The sequence below is a fragment of the Chiloscyllium plagiosum genome, chromosome 17 (assembly GCF_004010195.1).
Source record: "Chiloscyllium plagiosum isolate BGI_BamShark_2017 chromosome 17, ASM401019v2, whole genome shotgun sequence".
In the NCBI taxonomy this organism is placed as follows: domain Eukaryota; kingdom Metazoa; phylum Chordata; class Chondrichthyes; order Orectolobiformes; family Hemiscylliidae; genus Chiloscyllium; species Chiloscyllium plagiosum.
Genome location: NC_057726.1, coordinates 239,320 through 255,082, shown reverse-complemented (window position 1 = coordinate 255,082; position 15,763 = coordinate 239,320). Strand labels below are relative to the sequence as shown.

At 43.5% G+C, this 15,763-nt stretch overlaps 1 protein-coding gene across 2 annotated transcripts in view; it reads right to left on the bottom strand.

The window, feature by feature from the left end:
• Positions 1-10,009: 10,009 nt before the first annotated feature.
• The window catches only part of tat (tyrosine aminotransferase), a 74,724-nt gene continuing 68,970 nt past the window's right edge, over positions 10,010-15,763 (bottom strand). Inside the window, exon 12 of one of the 2 annotated variants that reach the window (XM_043706456.1) lies at positions 10,010-10,991. In XM_043706456.1, the coding sequence (XP_043562391.1) occupies positions 10,842-10,991 (150 nt within the window). In that variant the 3' untranslated portion in view covers positions 10,010-10,841. The remainder of the gene's footprint in view (positions 10,992-15,763) is intronic. The other variant, XR_006314056.1, reaches the window with a different exon arrangement.

Sequence of the window (15,763 nt, the reverse complement as noted above, 5' to 3'; positions counted from 1 at the left end):
CAGACTGGGATCACGGATAGTTAGGTCAGGATCACGGTGAAGCAGACTGGGATCACATTTAATTAGGTCAGGATCACAGTGAACCAGACTGGGATCACGGATAGTTAGTCTACTCCGACCTATCACCCTCACCTTGACCTCTTTCCACCTATCACATTTCCAACGCCCCTCCTCCAAGTCCCTCCTCCCTACCTTTTATCTTCTCCTGCTGAACACTCTCTGCTCATTCCTGAAGAAGGGCCTGTGCCTGAAACGTCGAATCTCCTGTTCCCTGGATGCTGCCTGACCTGCTGTGCTGTTCCAGCAATAAAGTTTCAACTTTGATCTCCAGCATCTGCAGACCTCACTTTCTCCACAGAGTGCAGTTAAACAGAGTATCAGGACAGAAAGTGCAGTGAGGCAGAGTGACAGCACACAGAGCAGTTGGACAGAGTAAGAAAGTGAACTTAGACAACACTAAGATGGTTGATAGAATTCAACCAGACCCTTTTCAAACTGGAGGCCTGCTACCAATAATGTTCCACTGGGATTGGTGCTTGGTCTGCTTTTGTTTGTCATTTATATAAATTACTTAGATGAGAATATAGAGAATATAAGACTCACTACACCTGACAAAGGGGCTGCGCACTGAATGCCTGTGATTTCAAATAAATCTGTTGGTGTTGTGTGACTTCAGACTTTGAGAACATAGAAAGCATGGTTAGTAAGTTTACAAATGACACCAAAATTGGTGTAATGGTGGGTAGTGAACAAAGCTATCGAAGATTATAAAGCAATCTTGATCAATTGGGTCAATGCACTGAAAAGTGGCAGATGGAGCTTAATTCAGATAAATGTGAGATATTGTATTTTGGTAAACAAACAACAGCAGGGTGTACACAATTAAAAGTAAAGCCTTGGGTAGTGTTTAAAAGTGTGGCGCTGGAAAAGCACAGCAGGTCAATCAGCATCTAAGGAGCAGAAGAGTTGACATTTCTGATGAAGGGCTTATGCCCAAAACGTTGACTGTCCCGCTCCTCGGATGCTGCCTGACCTGCGGTGCTTTTCCAGCATCACACTTTTCGAAACTGACTCTCAGCATCTGCAGTCCTCACTTTCTCCTTGGATAGTGTTGTAGAACAGAGAGACCTCGAGGCACAGGTGCATAATTCTTTGAGGTTTGTGTCACATGTAAACAGTATAGTTAAGAAGGCGGTTAGCACATTTGCCTTCATTGCTCAGACTTTTGAGTGTTCGAATTGGGTAGTCACGTTTGTGAGGCCTCTTCTGCATACTGTGTTCAGTTTTGGTCACCTGGTTAAAAGAAAGATATAAAGCTGGAGAGGGTTCAGAAAAGATTTACCAAGATGTTGCGAGGAATGGAAGGTTTGAGTTACAGGGAGAGGCTGATTAGGCTAAGATACTTTTCACTGGAGCATAGGAGGTTGACGGGTGATCTTATTGAGGTTTATAAAATCATGAGTAGCATAGATAAGGTGAATGACTGACGTCTTTTCCCTAGGAGGGGGATTTCAAAACTAGCGGATATATTTTTAAGATGAGAGGAAAAAGATGTAAAAAGAACATGGGGGGCAATGTTTTTACACAGAGAGTGATTCTTGTGTGAAATTAACTTCCAGACAAAGTGATGGATGTAGATACACGCACAACGTTTAAAAGGCATTTGGATAAGTACATGAATAAGAAGCGTTTGGAGGAATATGTCCCAAGCGCAGGTTGGCGGGACTAGTTTAGTTTGAGATTAAGGTCGGCATGGACTGGTTGGACCAAAGGGTGTGCTTCTGTGCTTTATGACTTTATGACTCTCTGTACAGAGAACAATGGAATGAGAATTCAACACACAATGTGTCAGAAAGCAGTCAGTCTGGTGATAACCACAGTTGCCATTTTTCTTCGAACAGAGCATATTGGACTTTGTAAGGTGAAATAAAGTATTTACTTTTGCTGTACGCAATCTGGTTTGATCTGTATTGTTGCTGAGTCAGTTTGATCACTCTCTCAGTTTGTTCTGTGCAAATTGTTTTGGAGGTAATGACCATCTAAACTATCCTTGACTTTGATAACAGCAGCTATTTCAGAAATGTCAATCATTAATCTCTTGCTTAAGAGCAGCTTTGGGAAAAGGCAATAATATACACTAATGTCTAAAGTCACAGACTGGCCATGGAGATTGGCACATATTAGAGTCATAGAGTCATAGAGATGTACAGCACGGAAACAGACCCATCGGTCCAGCCTGTCCATGCCGACCAGATATCCCAACCCAATCTAGTCCCACCTGCCAGCACCCGGCCCACATCCCTCCAAACCCTTCCTATTCATATACCCATCTAAATGCCTCTTAAATGTTGCAATTGTACCAGCCTCCACCACTTCCTCTGGCAGCTCGTCTATACATGTACAATTAAAATAAATTTGTAACAAATTACAGAGATGGGGAGGTGATATCCTCTGGACTGTTAATCCAGAGACCCAGATAATGTTCAAATCCTGTCATGGCAGATGGTGGATTTTGAATGAAATACAAATTTGAAATTAAGAGTCTAATGATCGGATACTTGGTAGTGTGGATGAGCAGAGGGATCTTGGTGTCCATGTACACAGATCTCTGAAAGTTGCCACCCAGGTAAATAGTGCAGTGAGGAAGGCATATGGCGTACTGGCTTTTATTGGTAGAGGAATTGAGTTCCGGAGTCCTGAGGTCATGATGCAGTTGTATAAGACACTGGTGCGGCCGCATCTGGAATATTGTGTGCAGTTTTGGTCGCCATACTATAGGAAGGATGTGGAGGCACTGGAACGGGTGCAGAGGAGGTTTACCAGGATGTTGCCTGGTACGGAAGGAAGATCGTATGAGGAAACACTGAGACACTTGGGGCTGTTTTCAATAGAGAAAAGAAGGTTTAGGGGTATGGAGGATAGTGGGTTAGTATAGGTTAGGTGGGCTTGGATCGGCGCAACATCGAGGGCCAAAGGGCCTGTACTGCGCTGTATTCTTCTATGTTCTATGTTCTATGTTCTATGATGACCATGAATCCATTGCTAATTGTTGGAAAATCTATCTGGTTCACTTATGTTCTTTAGGGAAGGAAACTGGCATATCTACCTGGTCTAACCTATATGTGACTCCAGACCCACAGCAATATGGTTGATTTTTAACTGCCCCTCTGAGATATTAGGGATTGGTAATAAATGTTGGCCCAGCCAGAGACAAGGAGAATGTGAAAATTCCACCCAGGCAGTCAGTCATCCAAGGGTAGAATTGAACCTAGGCCCCTGGCACACTGAGTCAGCAGTGTTAACCACTGAGCCACCATACCACCGAACTTATGGATTAGGCCGATCCTTTTCCATTACTATTTCAAAACTAATAGATTTATGGTCGCTTGAACCAATGTGCTCCCCTATTAATACCTCAGTCATTCACCATACCTTATTTCCCTAGAAGAAGTTGAGTTTTTCCCCCTCTCCAGTATGGCCATCTACAGATTGATTGAGAAAGTTTTCTTGAACACACTTAACAAGTTCCTTCCCATCTAAGCCCTTAGCATTATGGGAGTCTAGTCTATGTTTGGAAAGTTAAAATTCCACACTATTACAACCTTATTATTCTAACAGCTAACTTAATTTCCCACTATTAGGGCCCTATAGTACAAGACCATCAAAGTGATCACCCCTTCTTATTTCTCAGTTCCACTCATATAGCTTCACTGAACAATCCCTCAAGAATATCCTCTCTAAGTGCTGCCATGATGTTTTCCCAAATCAAAAATGCATTTCCCCTCCTCTCTTGACTCCCCCTATATCCTTCCAATAGCATCTTTGCCCCAGAACATTGAGATGCTTAGTCCTGTTCCTCAGCCATGTTTCTGTAAGGGCTATGATATCCCAATCCCATGTTCCCATCCATACCCTTAGTTCACCTGCCTTACTTGTCAGGCATTTTGCATTGAAATAAATGTAGTTTAATTCTTCATTTCTGCTGTGCTGTCTATTTAATTTGCTCTCTTTAACTTCTATACCACCCTCAAGCTTCTTTTTTGCCTCACTACTGGTTAGGGTTGCAGCCTTGCCTAAACTTCAAGTGAAAATCCCCTTCAAATGAAAGCAAACCAAGCTTGCCCAACCTCTCCTCATAGCTAAAATCCTCCAAACCAAGCAACATCATGGTAAACTGTTTCTGTACTGTCTCCAAAGTCTCCACATCCCTCTGGTAGTGTAGCGATCAGAACTGTATGCAATATTCCAAATGTGGCCTCAGTGTTGTTAAACATGACTTGCCAAGTTTTATATTCTATGCCCCAAATGATGAAAACAAGCATACCTTTTTTTTTTATCTTATCCACTTGTGTTGCCCCTTTCAAGGAAATGCGGACCTGTGTGCCAAGATCATTCTGAATGTTTCAGCTTCACAGGGTTCTGGCGTTTACTTTATACTTCTTTCCTGCATTAGATCTTCCAAATGCAACACCTCACTTTGACCAGATTAAATTCCATCTGTCATTCCTCCATCCAAGCCTCTCCAACCTATCTATATGAAAAAATTGCAGATGCAGAAAATCAGAAACAAAATGAGAAATTGCTGAAAAACTCAACAGATCTGGTAGTATCTGTGGAGAGAAAGCAGAGTTAATGTTTCAGGTCAGAACTTATTGTGGCTAGGAAAAGATTGGCATATATGGTAGAGAGGGGGTAAGGAAGAGGTAAATGAAGGGTGGAGATGGACCCCGGAGAAAAACAGTTGGACAGACCATTCCTTTCCACATTCCTTGTTTGCCTAACAGTTTTTCTAGCACCTCTTGCCAGATTAGTTTTAAACACACCCAAGTAGCTTTAGCAAATCTCTCCACCAGAATATTGGTCCCCCTCTAGCTCAGGTGCAACCCATCCCTTTGTACAGGACACTTCTGTTTCATAAGATATCCTAATGATCCAAAAATCTGGACCCCTGTCCTCTGCACCAGTTTCTCAGCTACACATTCAACTACTGCATTGTCCTATTCCTATTCTCACGAGCATGTGGCACCAAGAGTAATCAAGAAATTACTACCCTTGGGATCCTGCTTTTTAACATAGAACATAGGAAAAAACACCATGGAACAGGCCCTTTGGCCCATGATGTTGTGACGAGGATTAATCCTAATGTAAAATAAAATAACTTAACCCACACACCCTTCAATTCACTGTTATCCATGTGCATGTCCAGCAGTCGCTTAAATGTCCCTAATGATTCTGCTAAACTCCCTATATTCACTCTACAGGGCCTCTTTCCTTTTTCCACCTATGTCATTGGTACCAATGTGTACCACAACCTCCGAATGCTCACCATCCCTTTTGAGAATTTGCTGTAACCGCTCCGAAACATCTTTGACCTGTCACCAAGGAGGCAACACACCATCCTGGAATCTCACTTGCAGCTGCAGAAACGCCTGCCTGTGTCTCTGATGACAGAGTCCCCTATCGTAGCTGCTCACGTGGACTTGGCCCATACCCTGAGTTATGTTAGAGACAAAAAAAACTGCAGATGCTGGAATCCAAGGTAGACAAGCAGGAGGCTTGGAGAACACAGCAAGCCAGGCAACATCAGGAGATGAAGAAGCCAATGTTTTGGGTGTAACCTTTCTTCAGGACTGGGGGTGGGTGTAAGGGGGGTTGGTGAGGTGGGGATAGATGAAGACAGGTAGAAAGTACAACCTGGTTGTTTGATGGGAGGAGTGAATCCGGTAACAGGTGAATTCTCCAATTTCAAATAACCTCCCTTCAAGCCTCTCCCCCTCTCTTCCATTCCTCTCAGCCACCTACCAGATTAATTTCTCCTATTGACCAACCAAGTCGTACCCTCTACCTGTCTTCACCTATCCCCTCCTCACCACTCTTCCCCCTCCACCCTCTTTATCTACAGCTCTCCTTACACCCACCCCAAGTCCTGAAGAAGGGCTACATCCAGAATGTCAACTTCTCCACCATCTGATGCTGCCTGGCTTGCTGTGTTCATCTGGCCTCCTGCTTGTATACCCTAATTTACAGCAGAGCCAGTCATGGCTGTTTCTGCTATTTTCCCCTGAGAGTCAAGGGTGTGGTGCTGGAAAAGCACAGCAGGTCAGGCAGCATCCGAGGAGCAGGAAAATCGACGTTTCAGGCAAAAGTCTTTCATTAGGAATGATACAGGGATTTTGCCCAAAACATTGATTCTCCTGCTCCTCGGATGCTGCCTGACTTGCTGTGCTTTTCCAGCACCACTATCTCGACTCTAATCTCCAGCATCTGCAGTCCTTACTTTTGCCTATGTTCCCCTGAGACACCACACCCTCCAACAATATAATTTGTTTGTATATTTCTCTTCTTTGAAGTTGGAACTATCCTTAACTTCCTTGGTTAACAGAAGTCTGTGGGAAGAATGGTCACTGGAGCTGAAACATCAAGTTTGCTTTCTTTCCACAGATGCTGCCAGACATGTTGAATTTTCCCAGAAATTTCTGTTTTTGTTTTGGAATTTCCAGAATGGTTTGTGGTTTGTTTTTGTTTTGGCTTATCCTTTTCCTAGAGTCCTTTTTTCTCAATGATTTCTTAAACACCTGCCATTTTTCATCAAATGCTTTTGCTGCTAAAAATGCTTTTCCAGTCCATTCCAGCCAACTCTACTATCATTTTAATGAAATTAACCTCATTTAAATTTTGACAAGGTTTATTACCAAATCTAAACAAAGCTTCCAGATATTCCAAATGGTTCACATAAGTATTGCTGTATGCCAATACATCATCATGGCTAGCCACACAATTAGGAATGCTGGCTACTACTTGATTTATCAGTCTCTGGAACATTGCTGGTGATCTTTATTTAATCCAAATGACATCACACAGCATTGGATGAGACCATTTGTTGTTCACAAAGCCAACTATTTACTTCTAGGTGTTAATGAACTTGACAGTATTCGGTTCAGGGTGAAATCTATTTGTTCTTTTCAAAGAATGATTGAAACAACATCTCAAGATTAAGTCTGTAAGTTAGCATGCTGAGCTGTAAAGTTTGTTTTCAGACATTTTGTCACCATACTAGATAACTTCATTAGTGAGAGTCTCCGATAAAGTGCTGGTGGTGTATCCTGCATCTCTATATATAGGTCTTGGTTTCGTAGGGTGGGTGATGTCATTTCCAGTTTTTTTTTCAAGGGAAAGTAGATAGGATCTAAATGGATGTGTTTATTGATGGAGTTCTGGTTAGAATGCTGTTCCTCTAGGAATTCTTGTGCACATCTTTGTTTTGCCCGTCCGAGGATATGTGTGTTGTCCCAGTCAAAGTGGTGTCCTTCTTTGTCCATATGTACAGAAACTAGTGATAGTGGGTCATGTCTTTTGGTGGCCAGTTGGTGTTCATGTATCTTGGTGGCAAGTTTCCTGCTAGTTTGTCCAGTGTAATGTTTTTTAAGTTCTTGCATGGTATCTCATAAATGTACTGAAAAATGTTTTGCTGGAAAAGCGCAGCAGGTCAGGCAGCATCCAAGGAGCAGGAGAATCGACGTTTTGGGCATAAGGCCTTCTTCAGGAAGTTTTGCTGGTGATATCTAATGGATCCTTTAGGTTCATTAGTCGCTGTTTAAGTGTGTTGGTAGGTTTGTGGAATACCATGATGCCGAGAGATCTGAGTAGTCTGGAAGTCATTTCTGATAGGTCTTTGATGTATATAAATGTGGCTATAGTTTTTGGTTGCATTGTGTCTGCCCGTTTGGGTTTGTTTCTGAGGATTGGATTGTGTTTATTGGGTACCTGTTTTTCTTGAAAATATTGCTATAGATATTTTTCTTTTGCTTTTTTGGTGAACTTTCCTCAGTTCCCCTCCCCTCACATTATCCCAGTCCCAAGCCTCCAACGCGGCACTGTCTTCTTGACCTGTCCATCTATCCACTCCGCCCTCCTCTCCGACCTATCACCTTCTCCCCCACCTTCATTTACCTATCGCATTCCCAACTACCTTGCCCCCAGCCCCACCCCCCTCAGCCCCTCTTCTCACAAGCCTCATTCCTGATGAAGGGCTTATGCCCAAAATGTCGATTCTCCTGCTCCTCAGATGCTGCCTGACTGGCTGTGCTTTTTCAGCAACACACTCTTGATTCTGGTCTCCAGCATCTGCAGTCCTCACTTTCTCCCTTGAAAGGATTAGCGTCAAATTTAGCTTGATAATTGCTCATGTGAAACCTTGTGAGACATTTTATTATGTTAAAGGTGCTGCATAAATTCACATTACAGTTGTTTTGATCTACGTTATTGTAATTCCCCAACAACATTGTATCAACATTGTTAACACAAGGACGAGACTGGTGCAAAGAAAGACCCTTATAGTACCACTATGATGGTATCCATTAACCAAGAACAACATACTGGCACAGTCACTTATATACATTTACATTGGCATATTACATTGGTTTACACAAATGTAATGCACCACCTTCAAGTTCCCCTCCAAGCCACTCAACACCCTGACTTTGAAATATATTGCTGTTTCTTCTCTGGAATTCCCTCCATAACGGCATTGTGGGTCATACCACAGCACATGGGCTGCAACAGTTCAAGAAGGGCAGCTCACCACCACCTTCTCAAGGGCACCTCCAGAGGGGCAATAAATTCTGGCTAGCCAGCTACACTCACATCTCACAGATGAATAAATTAAAAAATACTCCCTTATGAACACAAGGATGAGGACTTCCATTTCCTATACTTAACACAGTCACAATGCTCAATATATCCTTGAATTTAACTAATGACCAATAAACAATTGTAAAATGGGAAATGCAGCATTTATTATAAACACAACAATTCTTTACAATAATATTATTAAATAGGTTTTACAAAATATAACTTGTGAGTAGATCTGATGAAAGGAAAACCTGAAAAACCAGGCAACACAGAAGCAAAATTAATAATCAAAGTGAAATCTTTATCCAGTCTTGAGCTTAACTCCAGATTGCTTTACCCCATATGACCCGTAGAAAGATGTGTTGAACATTTAGAGAGAATAGGACTTTTTCAGACATAACTCAGGAATAGAGAGCCACGGATCAGGTTTATTGATGACAGAGAGTTAGACAGCACAGCAAAGTGTAGATGAATACAGCAAGTTGTAAAGGAGTATTGTTCAACTAATGAGTGGGAAAAATGTGGCAAATGCAATTTAATATGCACTTATAGAAAGTCATTCACTTTGAAAGAGAGATCACAGTATGTTGAAATAATGAGAAGTCAGGAACAGTGGATGAGAAGAAAGATTTAGGGATCTAAGTATTGAAATCACTAAACTAGTGGACAGGTACTAAAAATTATTTAAAGGAATTATGGCCTTTATGTCAAGAGGCTGGAATACAAAGGGATGCCACTGGTATAAGCCGTTCTAGTTGATCTAGTCTGGTGTTCCTATATTCAGTTCTGGGCACATGTGAAGGAGTGGAACGTCGATTCATCAAATTAATCCTGGGATTCTCCAGGCAAATCAAAACTACTTCCTCTGGCAAGGAAGTCTAGAACAAGCAGCAATAACCTTAAAATTTGAGGCAGGCTGTTTTGCACAAAAGCTAGTGGAAGTCTACCTTCCATGTGCACTTACTCTATTGCTACGAGGTTTCATTAGAAAAACATTACCTTTGTCAAAGTTTTGAAATCAGAACTTGAGCTGAAATCACTAATTTTCTACTTTATTTTTATGGCCACAAAATTTTGTGGCATCTTCCAGTATTCCAAAGAAGAATACTTTGGCCTAGTGGTATTACAGCTGTATTGTTAATCCAGAGGAGAAAGTGAGGACTGCAGATGCTGGAGATTAGAGCTAAAAATGTGTTGCTGGAAAAGCGCAGCAGGTCAGGCAGCATCCAAGGAGCAGGAGAATCGATGTTTCAGGCATGAGCCCTTCTTCAGGATTCCTGAAGAAGGGCTCACGCCCGAAACATCGATTCTCCTGCTCCTTGGATGCTGCCTGACCTGCTGCGCTTTTCCAGCAACACATTTTCAGCTGTTAATCTAGAGACCCAGATAATGTTCTGTAGACCCAGATTCCAATCCCACCATGGCAGGTGGTGAAATTTAAAATTAATAGAAAAGAATCTGGAATTAAGAGTCTAATTATGATCATGAATCCATTGTCAATTTTCAGGAAAGCCAATTTGGCTCATTATGTCCCTTACCTTGTCTGGCCTATATGTGACTCCTATCCCACAGCAATGTGGTTGACTCCTAACTGCCCTCTGGGATATTAGGATTGCAAAATAAATGTTGGTCAAACCAGTGATGCCCTTTCCCATGAACAGATTAAAAATAACAGATCCTGTTTTCTGTATTTCTAACTGGATAGTGGTGTAACATCAATCCCACTGAGTACTAAGTAGCACAACTTTCATCTGTGGAGCTGGTGAAACCTAAAATGAGGTGATTGATTCAGCCATCCTGTTTATGCTGCTCACTTGCAAGTGTCACACTGATTCTGCACTGCTCTGTAGGCTGAACTGTAATATGGACAGAGATTAGCAAAATATCCTTGGATGAAAAGTTATTCACCATCAAAGTGATTACATGATGTGTTATTGACTGTCAACAATGAAATTAGACTTAGATCCATTTGATAGGAATTTCTCTGGAAAGAGTAAAAGAGGATGCAACCAATCTTTAGTAGACCAAGAGTCACCAGTTCACACCCAACACTCAACTAGAATGATCCAAATTAAGTTTCACGTGAATCACTTCACGTAAATAATGAACTTTGTACATACTTTTAAATTATATTAAACTTGTGTTAAATAATTCAGACTGAAGCACAGCTCTTGTTACAACAGATGCCCAGCAAGTTGTTCAGCGCCTGCTCATTTGTCGCATTCAATATCAGCTGTGGTGCAATTCTCTTGAGGTTGAAAATGTTCCTCACAGAATTCACGAATGCGGTGACAAGCCTCAAGCATTAAGCCTTCTGGAACAGTTAACACCACTCTGAAGAAGTTTGTATATTCGAAGCACTGCAGACAAAATGATAAGTTATACACTACATACAAACATTTTGCATTTTCTGAGTCACAAAACAAATTTCTGGAGAAGCATTGGTTTAAAATGCTATTTCTCATATAGTAACATGCTGATATCTCACAACCCTCACTGTAACTCTCTGATATATGCCACAGATTCCTGAGGAAGGGCCTGTGCCCGAAACGTCGAATCTCCTGTTCCCTGGATGCTGCCTGACCTGCTGTGCTGTTCCAGCAATAAAGTTTCAACTTTGATCTCCAGCATCTGCAGACCTCACTTTCTCCTCGATATATGCCACACTACTCACCTCAACACTGACATACCCCACACTCCTCATTTCAACACTTTAATACACCTCACACTATCCATTATAACTGTTGTGGTTCTGTTCGCCGAGCTGGGAATTTGTGTTGCAGACGTTTCGTCCCCTGTGTAGGTGACATCGTCAGTGCTTGGGAGCCTCCTGTGAAGCGCTTCTGTGATCTTTCCTCCGGCATTTGTAGTGGTTTGAATCTGCCGCTTCCGGTTGTCAGTTTCAGCTGTCCGCTGCAGTGGCCGGTATATTGGGTCCAGGTCGATGTGCTTATTGATTGAATCTGTGGATGAGTGCCATGCCTCTAGGAATTCCCTGGCTGTTCTCTGTTTGGCTTGTCCGATAATAGTAGTGTTGTCCCAGTCGAACTCATGTTGCTTATCATCTGAGTGTGTGGCTACTAAGGATAGCTGGTCGTGTCGTTTCGTGGCTAGTTGGTGTTCATGGATACGGATCGTTAGCTGTTTTCCTGTTTGTCCACTCATCCACTGATTCAATCAACAAGCACATCGACCTGGACCCAATATACCGGCCATTGCAGTGGACAGCTGGAACTGACAACCGGAAGTGGCAGAGACAAAGCACTATAAATGCCGGAGGAAACATCACAGAAGCGCTTCACAGGAGGCTCCCAAGCACTGAGGATGTCACCTAGACAGGGGACGAAACGTCTGCAACACAAATTCCCAGCTCGGCGAACAGAACCACAACAACGAGCACCCGAGCTACAAATCTTCTCCCAAACATTATCCATTATAACATTCTGATATAACCCACACTCCTTGCTGTAAAATTGATATACCCCACACCCCTCACTGTAACATCTTGATACGCTCCAAACCCTTATTGCCATACTCAGATATGCCCCTCTACCCCTCATTGTAACACTGATATATCCCTCATCACTCACTGTAACAATCTGATATATCTAACACCCCTAATTGTTATGGAAAAATACAAGAATGGACCTGAAATCAAAATTCTAAAGTGTGGAAAGACTGATTTTACATAAGGTCAGATATGATTTGCCAAACATGGACTGGGAGCAGAAACTTCCAGATAAATCTGTGTCAGAACAGTGGGATGCACTCAAGAAGGTAATAGAGCCAACATGTTCCAATAAAGATAAAGGTGAGAACGAACAAATCCTGTGATCCCAGGCTAGCAAAGTATTATATGGCATCAAATAAAGAAACAAAGGGAGGCATTTGGTAGATTCTGAGGGCTCAAAACAGCAGCAGCTTGAGAGGAATACAGAAATTATCAGAGATAGGCAAGATGGTTTTGTGCGAGGGAGATCATGCCTTACCAACTTAGTAGAGTTCGTTGAGGAAGTGACCAAGTTAATAGATGAAGGATGTCATATACATGGACTTTAGTGAGGCATTTTGATAAGTTTCCCCATGGTAGACTAATGGAGTAAGTGAAGTCACATGGTGTGCAGGGTGTTCTAGCTAGGTGGATAAAGAACTGGTTGAGCAACAGGAGACAGAGAGTAGTAGTTGAAGGGAGTTTCTCAAAATGGAGAAAGGTGACCAGTGGTATTCCACAGGGATCAGTGTTGGGGCCACTGTTGTTTGTGATATAAATAAATGATCTGGAAGAGGGCACTGTTGGTATGATCAGCAGTTTGCAGATGACACAAAGATTGGTGGAGTAGCAGAAAGCATAAGGGACTGTCAAAGAATACAGGAGGATATAGATAGACTGAAGAGTTGGGTGGAAAAGTGGCAAATGGAGTTCATTAGATTAGATTACATACAGTGTGGAAACAGGCCCTTCGGCCCAACAAGTCCACACCGCCCCGCCGAAGCGCAACCCACCCATACCTCTACATTTACCCCTTACCTAACACTACGGGCAATTTAGCATGGCCAATTCACCTGACCTGCACATCTTTGGACTGTGGGAGGAAACCGGAGCACCCGGAGGAAACCCACGCAGACACGGGGAGAACGTGCAAACTCCACACAGTCAGTCGCCTGAGGCGGGAATTGAACCCGGGTCTCTGGCGCTGTGAGGCAGCAGTGCTAACCACTGTGCCACCGTGCCGCCCACTTCAATCCAGACAAATGTGAGGTGATGCATTTAGGCAAGTCTAATTAGAGAGTGAATTATACAATGAACAGAAGAGCCTTGGGAAAGGTTGATGAGCAGAGAGATCTGGGAGTGCAGGTCCATTGTACCCTGAAGGTTGCTGCACAGGTGGATAGAGTGGTCAAGAAGGCATATGGTTTGCTTGCCTTCATCGGACGAGGTATTGAGTATAAGAACTGGCAAGTCATGTTAACATTGTACAAGACATTGGTTCGGTCACATTTAGAATACTGTGTACACATCACCAAAAGGATGGTGGACGCTTTGGAGAGGGTGCAGAGAAGGGTTACGAGGATGTTGCCTGGTATGGAAGGTGCTAGCTATGAAGAGAGGCTGAGTAGGTTAGGTTTGTTTTTATTAGAAAAAAGGAGATTGAGGGGGGACCTGATTGAGGTTTACAAAATCATGAAGGGTATAGACAGGGTGGATAGAGACAAGCTTTTTCCCAGGGTGAAGGATTCAATAACGAGAGGTCACACTTTCAGGTGAGAGGTGGAAGGTTTAAGGGGGATACATGCGGCAAGTACTTCACACAGAGGGTGGTGGGTATCTGGAATGCGTTGCCAGCAGAGGTGATAGAGGCAGGCACAGTAGATTCATTTAAGATGCGTCTGGACAGATGCATGAGTAGGTGGGGAGCAGAGGGAGACAGATGCTTAGGAATTGGGCGACAGGTTTAGACAGTAGATTTGGATCGGCCTAGGCTTGGAGGGCCGAAGGGCCTGTTCCTGGGTTGTAAATTTTCTTTGTTTTTTGTTCTTTGTTCTAAAGAGTAAGGGGAAATTTGGAAAGGAAATGAGGAGAATAAAAAGGGGACATAAAAGGATAATGGCAGATAAAATAAAGAAAAATTCAAAATTATTTTGCAGGTACAGCGGTAGCGGACAGCAGTGTTTTCCCTTTCACAGAAGGAGCGGGAGCAGTGGGGGAAGTGACGAGGACCAGAGGGGCAGCCGGGAAGGAAAGCAGTGACCATATATATCAGCAAGACGTCTAAACCCGAGACTCTACTACTGTAGTGTCTCCCACCCGCCCTCCTCCTCTAACCTAGTTAATAAGGTAAGGTTTATTCTAAACTTCCTCTATTGAATATAAGTTTGTTATTAATTTTATAGCAACTTGAACTCAGCTTTCTACTTTAGTACTGATTGGGTATTCAGATAAGCCGGGTATGGATGATAGGGCAGTTGCTTGCTCCTCCTGCAGAATGTGGCAGGTGGGAGACAGGGCACACGTCTCCGCTGGCTACATCTGCGGGAAGTGCACCCAACTCCAGCTCCTTGAAAACCGTGTTAGGGAATTGGAGCTGGAGCTGGATGAACTACGGATCATTCGGGAGGCTGAGGGGGTAATTGAGGGGAGTTACCGGGAGTTGGTCACTCCTAAGGGGGGCTCAGGACAAGGATAGATGGGTTACAGTTAGGGGGAGGAAAGGGGACAGTCAGACAGTGCAGAGATCCCCTGTGGACATTCCCCTCAGCAATAAGTATACCGTTTTGGATATTGTTGGGGGGGATGACCTACCAGAGGAAAGCCATAGCCATAGCAATCACTGAGCCTGACACTGTGGCAAAGAAGGGAAGGGGGCAGAATAGAAAAGTACTCGTGGTAGGAGACTCGATAGTTAGGGGAATCGACAGGAGATTTTGTGGTCAGGATCGGGATTCCCGGAAGGTATGTTGCCTCCCTGGTGCCAGGGTCCGGGACGTCTCCGATCGGGTGTATAAGGTTCTAAAAGGGGAGGGCGAACAGCCAGGAATCGTGTTACATATTGGCACTAATGATATAGCCAGGAAAAGGATCGAGGATATAAAAAGTGATTTCAGGGAGTTAGGATGGAAGCTGCAGAGCAGGACGAACAGACTAGTGTTCTCTAGTTTACTACCGGTGCCAGCGAGGCGAGGAACAGGGAGCGGGTGCAGCTTAACACACGGCTGCGCAGCTGGTGTAGGAGGGAGGGCTTCAGATATGTAGATAATTGGGATGCCTTCTGGGGAAGGTGGGATCTGTACAAGAAGGACGGGTTGCATCTGAACTGGAAGGGGACCAATGTCCTGGGTGGATGGTTTGCTTGAGTAGTTCGAGAGGGTTTAAACTAGTATGGCAGGGGGGTGGGAACCTGAGCTGTATACCGGAGGTGAGAGTTGATGCAGATGAGGCAATAGCAAGAGGTAGAGATGGAAATGTGTTGCTGGAAAAGCGCAGCAGGTCAGGCAGCATCTAGGGAACAGGAGAATCGACGTTTCGGGCATTAGCCCTTCTTCAGGCATTAGCCCTTTCGGGCATTAGCCCTTCCTGAAGAAGGGCTAATGCCCGAAACGTCGATTCTCCTGTTCCCTAGATGCTGCCTGACCT